The sequence below is a fragment of the Lynx rufus genome, unplaced genomic scaffold (genome assembly GCF_022079265.1).
Source record: "Lynx rufus isolate CCGP_SWC_20201006 ecotype Redwood Valley unplaced genomic scaffold, mLynRuf1.p SCAF_1, whole genome shotgun sequence".
NCBI lineage: Eukaryota > Metazoa > Chordata > Mammalia > Carnivora > Felidae > Lynx > Lynx rufus.
In genome coordinates, this window is record NW_025814823.1 from 114747051 (window position 1) to 114761681 (window position 14631).

A 14631-nucleotide genomic window follows, 5' to 3' on the forward strand; every position below is an offset into this window, starting at 1 on the left:
ACATGGGCCCAGTTGCAGGAAGGCATGGTAGTATGGTGTTGGGAACTTGGGGGACATCTCTTCTGACTCCTTGTATTTTCTCCATGGAATACATAATAAGGTCCTCATGAGAGAATTATATTGGAGGTTAGAAAAGAAAAGAGAAGCTACGAAACAGGCATCTAGGAGAGGGCGTGCACCAGGAAACTGTTGTAACTGGAAGGCAACATGAAGGGCTCAGCTGACATAGTTAGACGTGAATTTCAAATGTGACAATGAGCATGGCTGTTTTCCTCTGGTCACATTCAGTGGTGTGGGTGCACACCACTCAGGTGGATAGAGAAACTGAAAGATGTTTCTTGACACAGCTTTTTAAAGAACCCAGACATATTAAGTGTTAATAATAAGCCTTTCTACTATTGCAGAGAATGTATACTGTGTTGGTCAAATAGGGTGAAAATTCGTTTTTATTTTTATTTTTTTGTTTTGTTTTTATTTTTTGAAAATTAGTTTTTAAACAAAATTTGGGGGCACCTGGCTGGCTCAGTTGGATAAGCGTCTGACTCTGGCTCAGGTCATGATACCATGGTTGGTGAGTTCAAGCGCCACATTGGGCTCTGTGCTGACAGCTCGGAGCCTGGAACCTGCTTCAGATTCTGTGTCTCCCTCCGTCTCTGCTCCTCCCCTGCTACACTCTGTCTCTCTCTCTGTCTCAAAAATAAATAAACATTAAAAAAAATAGATAAATAAAATTTGGAGGGGTGCCTGTGTGGCTCAGCCAGTTAAGCATCTGACTCTTGATGTTGGCTCAGGTCATGATCTCACAGCTCATGAGATCAAGCCTCACATCAGCCTCTGTGCTCATGGCGTGGAGCCTCCTTGGGATTCTTTTTTCTCCCTATCTCTGCCTGTATCTATCCCTCTAACATTCTTTCTTTCTCAGAATAAATGAATAAACTTAAAAAAAATTTTTTTTCCTTTTTTTTTTATTTTTATTTTTTTTTACATTTATTTATTTTTGAGACAGAGAGAGACAGAGCATGAACGGGGGAGGGTCAGAGAGAGAGAGGGAGACACAGAATCTGAAACAGGCTCCAGGCTCTGAGCGGTCAGCACAGAGCCCGACGGGGGGCTTGAACTCAGAACCGCAAGATCGTGACCTGAGCCGATGTCGGACGCTTAACCGACTGAGCCACCCAGGTGCCCCCTTTTTTTTCCTTTTTAAATATGTCTACACCCAATGTGGGGATGGAACTCATAAACCCAAGATCAAGAGTCACATGCTTTTCTGACTGAGCTAGCCAGGTGCCCCACTAGGGTGAAAATTCTTAATGCACTCTAATGCCTTTTAAGGCTCATTTAATTTTTGTAGATCCTAGGCTTTTAGGTGTGTTTTAGTTTGCATGGCTTCTATTTACCATGTATTTGATTATCTGCCTTCCTATCTCAGGTTGATCTTCACTCGAAAGGGAGTACTCCGTGTGGAGGGGTTTCTGAGTCCCCAGCAAAGTGACCCTGATGCCATGAACCTGTGGATTCCCTCTTCCTCCCTTGCAGAAGGAATAGACCTAGAAACCTCAAAATACATCCTGGCCAACGTTGGGGACCAGTTCTGCCAGCTTGTGATGTCAGAGAAAGAGGCCATGATGATGGTGGAGCCACATCGTAAGACACCCACTTCCTTGTCTTCCAGGCACTTCTATTTGGGAACTTGTATTTTCTGTTACGTCACAGGAGTAGAAGGAGTGACAAATGGCATTCTCTGTGGACAAATTAAGACTGATAAGACTTCTCTTTGTAGCAAACTAAGGAGCTGAGGCTCTAACTATATCCAGCAGACATTATTCCTTCCTTGATCCCTGTCTGGGTTTGGGTCACTCTAAATACTTTGAGTTTGCTTTGAACCTATTTGTATTAGTAAGTGATATTATGTGGTTTGTGAGTAGATGAAGTGCTAGTGGGTACGATGTTTCATACCTAGAACCCGCTGTTATTCAGACACTGATGATGTTTCCATATCTGTGAGATACTGTACCCTATTTCTACACCAAGAAAAATTCTCCCAAGACATTATACCCTACATTTCAAGTGAAGAATCCTCTTATTTCAGACTCCCCCACATTGACATTTTTACAGTATCTTTAAGTAACAACACGTGGCATTTATATCGTTGACACTTATTTAGAAATATTAACAATTCCATCTATTTTGTTTTTCTTACATTTATAGAAACACTAACTTCTTGCATCTTTGAGTTTGATTGCTGGACAAAACAGTTTGAGGAGCAGTCAGTGGATCTGTAGTCTTTTACTGTTATTCAGGATGATCAATGCCAACAATATCCCTCTTCCTCTTTCCACCAGAGAAAGTGGCATGGAAGCGAGCAGTGCGTGGTGTGCGGGAGATGTGTGATGTATGTGAAACAACTCTCTTCAACATCCACTGGGTTTGTCGCAAATGTGGATTTGGGGTCTGCCTTGACTGTTACAGGCTCAGAAAAAGCCGTCCGCGCAGTGGTGAGCAAATATTGTCCTGTTCAATTCTAAAGGTAACCTGTCATTGGAGGTATGGGACTTGAAGCAAGAATGGGTTTGTGCCCCCATTTTAGCTGCTTAGCTTCACTCATTTTTGTTGCATTATGAGGCGTTATGGTTGCCAATATTCCAGCCTAACTGGGAAGGCTAAAACAATCCAAGGAGAGTTATTCTTCATCTTCCCTTGTGTGTTTTTTTTTTTTTTTAACAGCATCTTTATTGAGATATAATTCACATGCCATAAAATTCACCCTTTTAAAGTGTACAATTCAAAAGTTTCTAGTATATTCTCAAGGTTGTGCAACCATTTCCACTATCAACTTTCACTTTTGTCATTCCAAAAAAAAATGTAACCTGTAGCACTAACTCCCTATTTTTCTCCCTCTCCTCAACCCTTGGTAACCATTAATCTTCTTACTGTCTCATCTCTCCCTGTTCTGTACATGTCATGTAAATGGAATCATACGATATTTGGCCTCCTGTGACTTGACTTCTTTCACTTTAGCATACTGTTTTAAAGCTTCATCCATGTGATAGCACGTATCATTAACTCATTCTTTTGTGTTGCCAAATAATATTCCATTGTATGGGTATATTATATTTTGTCTATCCATTCATTAGTCAGTGGACATGTAGGTTGTGTCTGTTTTGAGCTATTATGAAAAGTACCACTATGAACATTTGTGTACAGGTTTTTGTGTGAACATAGGTTTTCATTTCTTTTGAGTATATACCTAATGGATTTTATGTGTTATATGGCAGTCCTATGTTTTTAATTCTTTCAGAAACTGCCAAGTTGTATTCCATAGTAGCTATATCATTTTATAATCCCACTAGCAATGCACAAGGCTTCCAGTTTTTCCACGTCTTTGCCAATGCTTATTATTGTCTGCCTTTTAGGTTATAGCCATCACAGTGGCTATGAAGTAGTCCCTGTTTCATTGTGTGATTCTGATTTGCATTTCCCTGATGACTAATGGTGTTGACCGTCTTTTCATGTGCTTGTTGGCTGTATTCATCTTTGGAAAAAGGCTATTCAAATCTTGTGCTTCCTTTTTTCCTTGCTTTATCTTACTACTTGCCCCTTAACCTCATTCTTCCCTCTTCAGAGATATTGTGCAACCATTGGAACATGGTGATTTAGAGGTATGCAACTGGGATTTGAATCCTACTTCCACATCTTTTACACCACCTGTGGTATCTTAGGCTATTTTCTTAATCCCTCAGAGCTTCAGTTTCCTTATCTATAAAACAAAGATAATATGAGTATTTCTCTCACAGCATTGTTGTGAGGATTAAATGAGATCATGTACTTGAAATGGTTAGCACAGGGCCTGACATCTACTAAGTACTATGTGTTATGTAGCTATTAGATCTTCCACTTCTGCCCACGAAAGATTAACTTCTACAGGAATTGCCCTCCTGCCATAAACAATAAGAAAACCAGACTAAACATATGAAATCATGGATTTAAACATTGGACAGCAGGCAGCATGAGTCTGTCTCTTAAGAGAAGGGAAGAAACAAGGCACATCCTACAATTGCTCCCGTTTACTGCCCACAGGCAGCTTCCAGGCTGTAGTAGAGGGAAAAGCAACTACAACGGTTTGACAGTCTCACTGAACTGAAAAAGAGATAAGAGTCTGAGAAGAGTGAGGCAGAGTGCTGAAGGCGTTAGAACTGCAGAGAGATCACCTCAGTTTTTGGCTCTGTAGTGATCTGCACACACATGAGGTGAAACTCCTTAAGCCCCAAAAAGGAACTTTCAGAAAGCAATTGACTGAATAATTTCCAGAACTTACCATTTGTATTGCCACGAGCCAGACTGGAAAGACTCTAGATAAGAGTGCACAAGGGTCACGTTTTAGCACTGGGACTAATGTAGTCCCAGAATAATGGCTGCTGTGGAGATGCCATAACAAAGTGTAAAGCAAGCCTTGGAGGGATCAAACTGATCTGCAGGTTACTTAACTATGCACCAGACTAAAATCAAACATTCTTTAAAGGATTACAACAAAATCCAGTACTCTGAAACATTAAAGTCACAAAGCTCTGCATTCAATCAGGAAAAATCAGGGTATGAGTAATAATCAGCTAAATGGCTGGCTCATTTGGTAGAGCCAAGGTCTTGAGTTTGAGCCCCCCAATGAGGATAGAGTTTACTTAAAAAAAAAAAAAGCATAATCAGGTGTGAGTCTCTTAAGTAAATGGTGCTGCGAAAACTAGACAGCTACATGCAAAGGAATGAAACTGGACTACCCTCTTACCCTATACACAAAAATAAACTCAAAATGGATTAAAGAATTAAATGTGAGACCCAAAACCATAAAACACCTGTAAGAAAACACAGGCAGTAATCTTTTGGGCACTGGCCATAGCAACATTTTTCTGGATATGTCTCCTCAGGCAAGGAAAACAAAAGAAAAATAAATGAAAGCTTTTGCACAGCGAAGGAAACCACCAACAAAACAAAAAGGCAACCTTCTGAATGGGAAAAGATATTTGATATTTGCAAATGATATATCCAATAAAGAGTTAATATCCAAACTAGAATACTTACACAACTCAACACCAAAAAAAAAAAAAAAAAAAAAAAACTAAAACTGCCCGATTAAAAAGTGGGCAGAGGACCTGCATAGACATTTTTTCAAAGAAGACCTACAGATGGCCAAAAGATACATGAAGACACGCTGCACATCACTCTCATCAGGTAAATGCACATAAAAACTACAATGAGATACCACCTCACACCTGTCAGAATGGCTAGTATCAAAAAGACAAGAAATGACAAGTGTTGGGGAGGGTGTGGAAATAAAAGGAACCGTTGTGCATTGTTGGTGGCAATGTAAATCTGTGTAGCCACTGTGGAAACAGTGTGGAAGTCTCTCAAAAAATAAAATACAGAAATGCAATCCAGTAATTCCACTACTGGGTAATTACTCAAAGAAGATGGAAACACTAATTCAAAAAGATATATGCACCCCTATGTTTACTGCACTGTTATTTACAACAGGCAAGATATAGAAGTAGCCTAAGTGTGTATATACATGTATACACCTACATATACATTATGGAATATTACTTGGCCATAAAAAACTATGACATCTTGCCGCTTGCAACAACAGAGATGGACATACAGGGTATTACACTAAGTGAAATAAAGATACCATATTTTTCACTTACATGTGGAATCTAAAAAACAAAACAGGGGTGCCTCTCTGGCTCAGTCACTAGAGCATGCATGTCTTGATCCTGGGAACATGAGTTCACGCTCCACGTTGGGCATAGAAACCACTTTAAAAAAATAAGGGTGCCTGGGTGGCTCAGTCGGTTAAGCATCCAGCTTTTGCTCAGGTCATGATCTCATGGTTTGTGAGTTCAAGCCCCACATTGGGCTCTCTGCTGTCAGTGCAGAGCCCGCTTCACTTCCTCTGTCTCCCTCTCTCTCTGCTCCTCCCCTACTCTTGCTTTCTCTCTCAAAAATGAAACTTAAAAAATGAAACTTTAAAAATGAAACTTTATTTTAAAAAAAAAATAAAAATTAATTAAAAAAAAAAACAAGACAAACTCATAAATGCAGAAAACAAACTAGTGATTGCCAGAAGGGAGGCAATGGGGGTGGGGTGAGTGAAATACGTATCAGGGATTAAGCAGTACAAACTTCCAATGATAAATAAGTCAAAAGGATGGAAAATATGGCACAGAGAATATAGTCAATAATATTGTAATGACATTGTATGGTGACATATGGCAACTACATTTATTATAGTGAGCATTGCATAATGTATAGAATTGTCAAATCACTGTGTTGTACACCGGAACTACTTTAGTATGTTAACTGTACATGTCAACTATACTTTAGTGATAAAGTTTTGTTAAATAAAAGAATAATCAAGTATGCAAAAAAGAATGTGACCAATAATCTGGGGGAAAGAAACATTCAATAGAAACACATCCAGAAATGACAGTGATGATAGAATTACTGTAAAAAGGCCTTAAAGCAGCAATTATAAATCATATGAATATATTTAAAGACATAAAGGGAAGAGCGCCTGGGTAGCTCAGTCAATTGAGCATCCGACTCTTGATTTCAGCTGGTTGAACATCCAACTCGATTTCGGCTCAATTCATCATCTCACGGTAGTGAGATCAAACCCCATGTTGGGCTCCACACTGGGCATGGATTTTCCCCCTCCCTCTGCCCCTTCCTCACTCAAGCACATGCTCACTCGCTCTCCCTCTCCCTCTGTCTCTCTCTCTCTCTCTCTCAAAAAATAAAAATAAATACATAAAGGGAAATATGAGAGAAATAGAAAATACATAAAAGACCCAAATAAATCGTCTAGAGATTAAAAAATCCCCAAAAAATTATACTAGGTGGGATTAATGGCAAATTAGATACTGCACAAGAAGCTGAATTTAAAGATGTAACAATAGAAACTATCCAAAACTAAGCACAAAGAGAAGAAAGACTTAAATTTATAAGTTAAAGAGTGCCTTGTTTATGTATAGGAAATATCAGGCAGCCTGCCAGAACTTTTTTTTAAAATTTTTTTTCAACGTTTATTTATTTTTGGGACAGAGAGAGACAGAGCATGAACGGGGGAGGGGCAGAGAGAGAGGGAGACACAGAATCAGAAACAGGCTCCAGGCTCTGAGCCATCAGCCCAGAGCCCGACGCGGGGCTCGAACTCACGGACCGCGAGATCGTGACCTGGCTGAAGTCGGACGCTTAACCGACTGCGCCACCCAGGCGCCCCTGCCAGAACTTTAACTAGAGTTTCAGAAAGAGAAATGGTCAGAGAGCAGATACAAAAAATACCTGGAAAATTCCAAAAATTTTCCAAATTTGATGAAAAAGCTATAAAACCACAAATCAACAATAAATCTCAAATAGAAGAAGCATGGGCACATGGGTGGCTCAGTTGGTTAAACATCCAACTTTGGCCCAGGCCATTGAGCCTCTTGTCGGGCTCTGCTGACAGCTCAGAGCCTGGAGCCTGCTTCCGATTCTGTGTCTCCCTCTTTCTGTGTCCCTCCCCTGCTTGCACTCTGTCTCTCTTTCTCAAAAATAAACACTTTTTTAAATTAAAAGAAAACCACACCAAAGCACATCATTACCCACCTTACTGAAAAGCAATAAGGAGAAAATCTGAAAATCACAAGAGGGAAAAAAAGTACTTTATATATACAAACTAACAAAGATGACAGCCAAGTTGTCAGAAACGCTCTTCCACTGAAGACAATGGAACAGCATCTTAAAGTGCTGAAAACCAATTATTAACCTAAAATTCATACCTAGTGAGAATATCTTCAAAAACGAGAGTGAAATAGTCTTTCAGACAAAGAAAAGCTGGTAGAATTCATCACCAGCAGATTCACGGTGCAAACAAAGGTAGTTATTCAAGGGGAAAAAAAGATACAGTAAGGGAATTTGGATTTACACAAAGGAATGAAGAACATCTATGGGTAAATATGTGACTACATATAAAAGACTTTTTCTTATTTTTAAACTTTTTAAAAGATAATTGTTTAAAGCAAAAGTAACAAAGTAATTTGGGACTTAGAATGTGTAAAATTAGGGGTGCCTGGGTGGCTCAGTTGGTTAAACGTCCAACTTCGTCTCAGGTCATGATCTCATGATTTGTGGGTTCAAGCCCCGCATTGGGCTCTTTGCTGATAGCTCAGAGCCTGGAGCCTGCTTTGGATTCTGTCTGTCTGTCTGTCTTTCTGTCTGTCTGTCTGTCTGTCTGTCTCTCTCTCTCTCTCTCTCTCTGCCCCTCCCCTGCTTGCACTCTGTCTCCCTCAAAAATAAACATTAAAAAAATTTTAAAAATGTGTAAAATTAAAATATGTAATAGCACAAAGGAAAGGAAGGGGAAATGGAAGAATATAAGAATCTTACACAGTGTGTGAAGAATGGTATACTATTTGAAGACAGACTGTGGTAAGCTAGAGATACTACAAACCCAAGAACAAACAGTAGCAAATAAAGAGGTGTATATAGCCAGTCAGCCAAAAGTGGAGACAAAGGCAACTCATACAAAAGCAGTTAATTCAAAAGAAGAAGGAAAATGAAACGGTATATACAATACAGATCTGTAGTGTATCTTGCATTCAGTTTTCTTGGGGTGGGTAGTATAATTACCAAAAAAAAAAAATGTCTATAAAGGTCTTGGGAGAGAAGTGATAAAGAAATAAGGGTCAAAAAACACTGAACCTAGGTATAGATAGGAACATCTTACATAATGCAAAAGACTGAATATTTCTCCTTAAGATCAGGAGCAAACAAAAATACGTTTTCACAGCTTCCATTCAGCACTGAGCTGGAGTTACAAGTCAGCATGAGAAATAAAAGACAAAAGCATAATGCCATCCCTCCCGCAAAAAGCATATACTGGAATGAAGTAAAAAAAAAATGTTAAGATTTATTTATTTTTGAGAGAGAGACAGCAAGTGAGGGAGAGAAGGACGGGACAGAAGATTCGAAGCAGGCTCTACACTGACAGGAGCAAGCCTGATGCAGGGCTCGAACTCATGAGCCGTGAGATCATGACCTGAGCCAAAGTCAGCCATTTAACCAACTGAGCCATCCAGGTGCCCCAAGTAAAATGTGTTTTATTCTCAGGTGACATGATCATCTATATAGAAAACCCCAAGGAGGGCTTCCTGCCTGGCTTGGTCGGAAGAGCATATGGCTCTTGATCTGGGGCCATGGGTTTGTGCCCCACGTTGGGTGGGGCGCCTGGGTGGCTCAGTCAGTTAACTCTCTGAATCTTGGTTTCAGCTCGGTTCATGGAATTGAGCTCAAAGAGCTGCGCTGAGCTCTTTGCTGAGAGCATGGAGCCTGCTTGGGATTCTCTCTGCCTCTCCCCTGCTTGCACTCCCTCTCCCTCTCTCTCTCAAATAAACTTAAAAAAAAAAAAAACTTAATAAAGAAAACCCCAAGTAATCTACAAAAAAAAGCTACAAGAACTAATAAGTGAGTTTAAGCAAGATTACTGGACAAACTGAACAAAAATCAATTATATTTCTATATGCTGTCAATGAGCAACTAGAAATTGAATTTTTAAATTAATATCATTTATAGTAACATCAAAAAACCATGAAGTGCTTAAGGATAAATTCAATTAATAGGTAAGAAACACATGGGGTGCCTTGGTGGCTCAGTTGATTGAGCATCCGTCTCTTGGTTTCAGCTCAGGTCATGATCCCAGGGTTGTGGGATGGAGCCCAATGTTAGGCTCCGTATTCAGCGTGGAGCCTGCCTAAAATTCTCTTTCTGTCCCCCACTCACACTGTCTCTCTCAAAAAATAAATTTAAAGGTGCCTAGGTGGCTCAGTTGGTTGAGGGTCTGACTTCAGTTTGGGTCATGATCTCATGGTTCATGAGTTCAAGCACCACGTTGGGCTCTCTGCTGTCAGCACAGAACCTGTTTTGGATCTTCTGTCCCTCTCTCCCTCCCTCTCTCTCTCTCTCTCTCTCTTTGCCCCTCCTCTGCTTGCATGTTCTCTCTCAAAAATAAACTTAAAAAAAAAAGACTAGAATAACAAAAACAATTTTGAGTAAGAAGGCATTTGGAGGATTTATACTATTTCATTTTAAGACTATACAGCTACAGGAATTTAAGGCACTGTGGTAATACAACAGCAGAGATGTACACACATATATAGTCAGCTGATTAGGTAATGAAGGTGCCAAGATAATTCAGTTGGGAAGAGATAGTTCAACAACTGGTACTGGGATAATTATGTATCTGTACTAAATAAAGTGAGCTTTATTTGTTTATTTTTTAGTGTTTATTTTTGAGACAGATCGAGAATGAGTGGGGGAGGGGCACAGAGAGAGGGAGACACAGAATCTGAAGCAGGCTCTAGACTCTGAGCTGTCAGCACAGAGCCTGACGTGGGGCTCAAATTTATGAACCATATGATCATGACCTGAGCCGAAGTCGGATGGACACATAACTGACTGAGCCACCCAGGTGCCCCAAATGAGCTTTATTTTTACCCACACGATATATCAAAAGTAAATTGTAGGCCTAACCATAAAAAGCTAAAACTACAAAATTTCTAGAAAAAAAAAATAGGAGAAAATCTTTGTGTCCTTGGGTTGGATAACTACTTATATGGACACAAAAAGCAAAAGAAAAATTGTTACCAAATTTGAAATATTTTGCTCCTCAAACAACACTTTGAGTAAATGAAAAGACAAGCCACAGATTGGGAGAAAAGATTTGCTGATTGCCTATTTGTTAAAGGACTTGAATCCACCATAAAGAGCTCTCACAACTCAATAACACAACAACCTGATTTTTAAGTGAGCAAAAGATTTGAACAGATACTTTATCAAAGAAGATAGATCAATGGAAAATAAATGCATTAAAAAAATTACCACTACTCATTTGGAAAAGGAAAAAATAAAACCGTAACGAGAAACCCCTCTACCCACTTAGAAGGCTAGAATTTTAGAAACTGACAGTACCTGGTGTTTCCAAGAATGTGGAGGAACTAGAACTCTTTACAGTTGCTGGTAGGAATGGAAATTGGTACCATCCTTTTGGAAAACGGTATGACCATGTCTTATAAGTTTAAACATAAATTTTCCATATGACCCAGCATCCCACTTCTACATGTTTATGAGAGAAATGAAAATGTGTCCACACATGGGGTACCTGGGTGGCTCAGTTAGTTGAGCGTCCGACTGCAGCTCAGGTCATGATCTCACAGCTTGTGAGTTTGAGCCCAGAGTTGGGCTCTGTTGCTGACAGCCCAGAGCCTGGAACCTGCTTCGGATTCTGTGTCTCCCTCCCTCCTTCCCTCCGTGTCAATCTCTCTCTCTCTCTCTCTCTCTCTCTCCCTCCCTCCCTCCCTCCCTCCCTCCCCCACGCTCGTGCTTTCTCTCTCTCTTTCTCTCTGTCTATCCATCTCATAAGTAAACATCAGGGGCACCTGGGTGGCTCTCTTGGTTAGGCGTCTGACTTCGGCTCAGGTCACAGTCTCACGGTTCGTGGGTTTGAGCCCTGCGTCAGGCTCTTTGCTGACGGCTCTGAGCCTGGAGCCTTCTTTGGATTCTGTGTCCCCATCTCTCTCTGCCCCTCCCCACTTGTGCTCTGTGTCTCTCTCAAAAATAAATAAACACATAAAATAAACATTTTAAAAAATGAGAAAAGAAAATATGTCCACACAAAAGATTGTACTTGGATGTTAATAGTAGTTTTATTCATAATAGCCCCAAATTGGAAATAATCCAACTGTTCACCAGCTGGTAAATGGGTAATAAAAATGTATATCCATACCACAGTATAGTATTCAGCCATGAAAGGAAATGAATTGCCAATACATGAACAATATGGATGAATCTCCAATCATGCTAAATGAAATAAATCCAACACAAATGACTATATACTGTATGCTTCCAGTTATATGAAATTCTAGAAAAAGCAAAAATGTTAGTATTAGGAAGTTGACCACTGGTGACCAGGGGTTAAGAAAAGGCTATTGACTTTAAGCAAAGGGCTCGAAGGAACTTTAGGAAGGAAGATGGAAATGTTCTATATTATGATTGTGGTAGTGCTTATGCAGCTGTATACATTCATGAAAATTCATGGGAGTGCACACTAAATTGTTGGATTTTTTGTATGTAGATACAATAAATAACAGTAAATCAGTGAAGTAGATTTTTTTGAGTTAGATACTATCTTTGGCTGAAGAGAAAATTGGCCTTCAGGATCTGAAACTCTGACTCACTAAGAGGGATACATCTTATGACCCTAGTAATATAAATAAAGTCGTTTCATTTCTGTTTCAGAGACGGAGGAGATGGGTGATGAAGAAGTTTTCTCCTGGTTGAAGTGTGCAAAGGGGCAGTCCCATGAACCAGAGAATCTCATGCCTACACAGATTATCCCTGGCACAGGTAAGGGAGTTCTTTTTTTTTTTTTTTTAAAGTTTATTTCTTTTGAGAGAGAGAAAGAGTATTCAAGCAGGAGAGGGGCAGAGAGAGAGAGAATCCCAAGCAAGCTCTGCACTGCCAGTGCAGAGCCCAACTTGGGGCTTGATCCTATGAACTGTGAGATCCTGACCTGAGTGGAAATCAAGAGTTAGATGCTTAAATGACTGAGCTGCCCAGGCACCCAAAGGAGTTCTTTTTTAAATTTGATGAAAGAGTGGCTCCTGGCTGACTCAGTCAGAGGAGCATGTGGCTGTCGATCTTGGAGTCATGAGTTCGAGCCTCACATTGGGTATTGAGATTACTTGAATAAAAAAACTTAAAAAATAAATAAGTAAATAAATAGAGGCACCTGGTTGGCTCACTCAGTTAAGTGTCTCACTCTTGGTTTAAGCTCAGGTCCTGATTTCTGGGGTTCGTGGGATCAAGCTGCGCATCCGGCTTTGCTCTGACAGCAGGAAGCTTGCTTGAGATTTTCTCTCTCCTTCTCTCTCTGTTCCTCTCCCACTTGCACACTCTATCTCAGAATAAATAAACCTTAAAAAATATTTTTAAGCAAAGAAAAAATAAAAATACATAAATTTGGTGGAAAAAAAGTTTTTTATTTAGTTGAGGTTTAATTCATACATCATAAGATCTGGTAAAATGGTTTTATCTCAGCCTGATTTTTGTTAAGCTTCCCCAGATTTTTCTGAGTATTTGAATCTTCAGATATGTGTTAGATTCTGTGCAGCCATTGCACACACTATGCCTCACCTTTCAGGTTAGAGAAGTTGGTTACTTTTCTACATAACATTTTACATTCCTGTGGTTGGCAGGACCAGAATAGAAAAAAGTCCCACATGCTTCCAGAAAGACCTTTGCTTTTAGGCTTGTAAAAATCCAGCTGAAGGTAAGCAAACCTTTTGAATCCATGAAGGCAGCCTATGAATGGTCATGTTTATGTCACTATTGAAATCATTATTTCAATGATTCCTCCAAAAAGTGTGTTTTCACCTTCCATACTTACAATAACACACATTGAAGATGATCAATCTACTGCCTATATTCTCCTCCAGTGTGACAGAGGGCACTTGTTGAATCCTTTATACCCCAGCGCTTCCAAGCAGAGGGGCTCCCTCAGGGCACTGGTAGGATGCTTGCTCCCTACTGATCTAAGCATTGGTTAAATGTTCACGTTAAGTTTACATTGGTCTGCTTTTTCCCCACTTTTCCTTTTTTTTTTTTTTTTTTTAGATATAAGTTAAAGTATATAAATCTCACGTGTACAATTTAAAATGTTTACATGGTCGGGAAGCCTGGGTGGCTCAGTGGGTTGAGCGTCTGACTTCAGCTCAGGTCATGATCTCATGGTTCGTGAGTTCGGGCCCTGCATCGGGCTCTGTGCTGACAGCTCAGAGCCTGGAGCTTGCTTTGGATTCTGTGTTTCCCTCTCTCTCTGCCCCTCCCCCATTCATGCTCTGTCTCTTTCTGTCAAAAATAAAGAAAACTAATAAAAAAAAATTAAAATGGGGGCGCCTGTGTGGCTCAGTCGGTTAAGCGTCCGACTTCAGCTCAGGTCATGATCTCGCGGTCCGTGAGTTCGAGCCCCGCGTCGGGCTCTGTGCTGACAGCTCAGAGCCTGGAGCCTGCTTTGGATTCTGTGTCTCCCTCTCTCTCTGACCCTCCCGTGTTCATGCTCTGTCTCTCTCTGTCTCAAAAATAAATAAACATTAAAAAAAAAAAATTAAAATGTTTTACATGCTCTTGAACGGAAGGGAATCTACCCCCTAGAGTTTCTCCTGCAAGACACCTTAATATTTACTGTAACAGGGAGAGAGTGTAACTTGTTAAGAGTACACAGAACTTTAGGCTAGTTATACTTGGGTTAAAGTATTAGTACTTCCATTTACCAACTATATGTATTTGAGAAATGATGTTCTCTGAGTATCAGTTTCATCATCAAAAATTGAGAGTATGGGGTGCTTGGCTGGTTCATTTGGTGGAGTATGAGACTCTTGATCTTGGGGTTGTGTGTTCAAGTCCCACATTGGGTGTAGAAATTATTTAAAAACTAAAATCCTTAGGGGCACATATCTAGCTCAGTTGGTAGCATATGGCACTCCTTATTTTTATTTTTTTAATGTTTATTAATTTTTGAGAGATGGAGACAGAGCATGAGCAGGG

General features: G+C 40.0%; 1 protein-coding gene across 4 annotated transcripts in view; it reads left to right on the top strand.

Annotated features, from left to right (window-relative positions):
- KDM3B (lysine demethylase 3B) overlaps window positions 1–14631 on the top strand; it is a 75244-nt gene that overhangs the window by 44060 nt on the left and 16553 nt on the right. For all 4 annotated transcript variants that reach the window (XM_047085277.1, XM_047085268.1, XM_047085285.1 and 1 more), the window contains 3 exons: window positions 1430–1644; window positions 2343–2495; window positions 12325–12432. In XM_047085277.1, the coding sequence (XP_046941233.1) occupies window positions 1430–1644; window positions 2343–2495; window positions 12325–12432 (476 nt within the window). The remainder of the gene's footprint in view (window positions 1–1429; window positions 1645–2342; window positions 2496–12324; window positions 12433–14631) is intronic.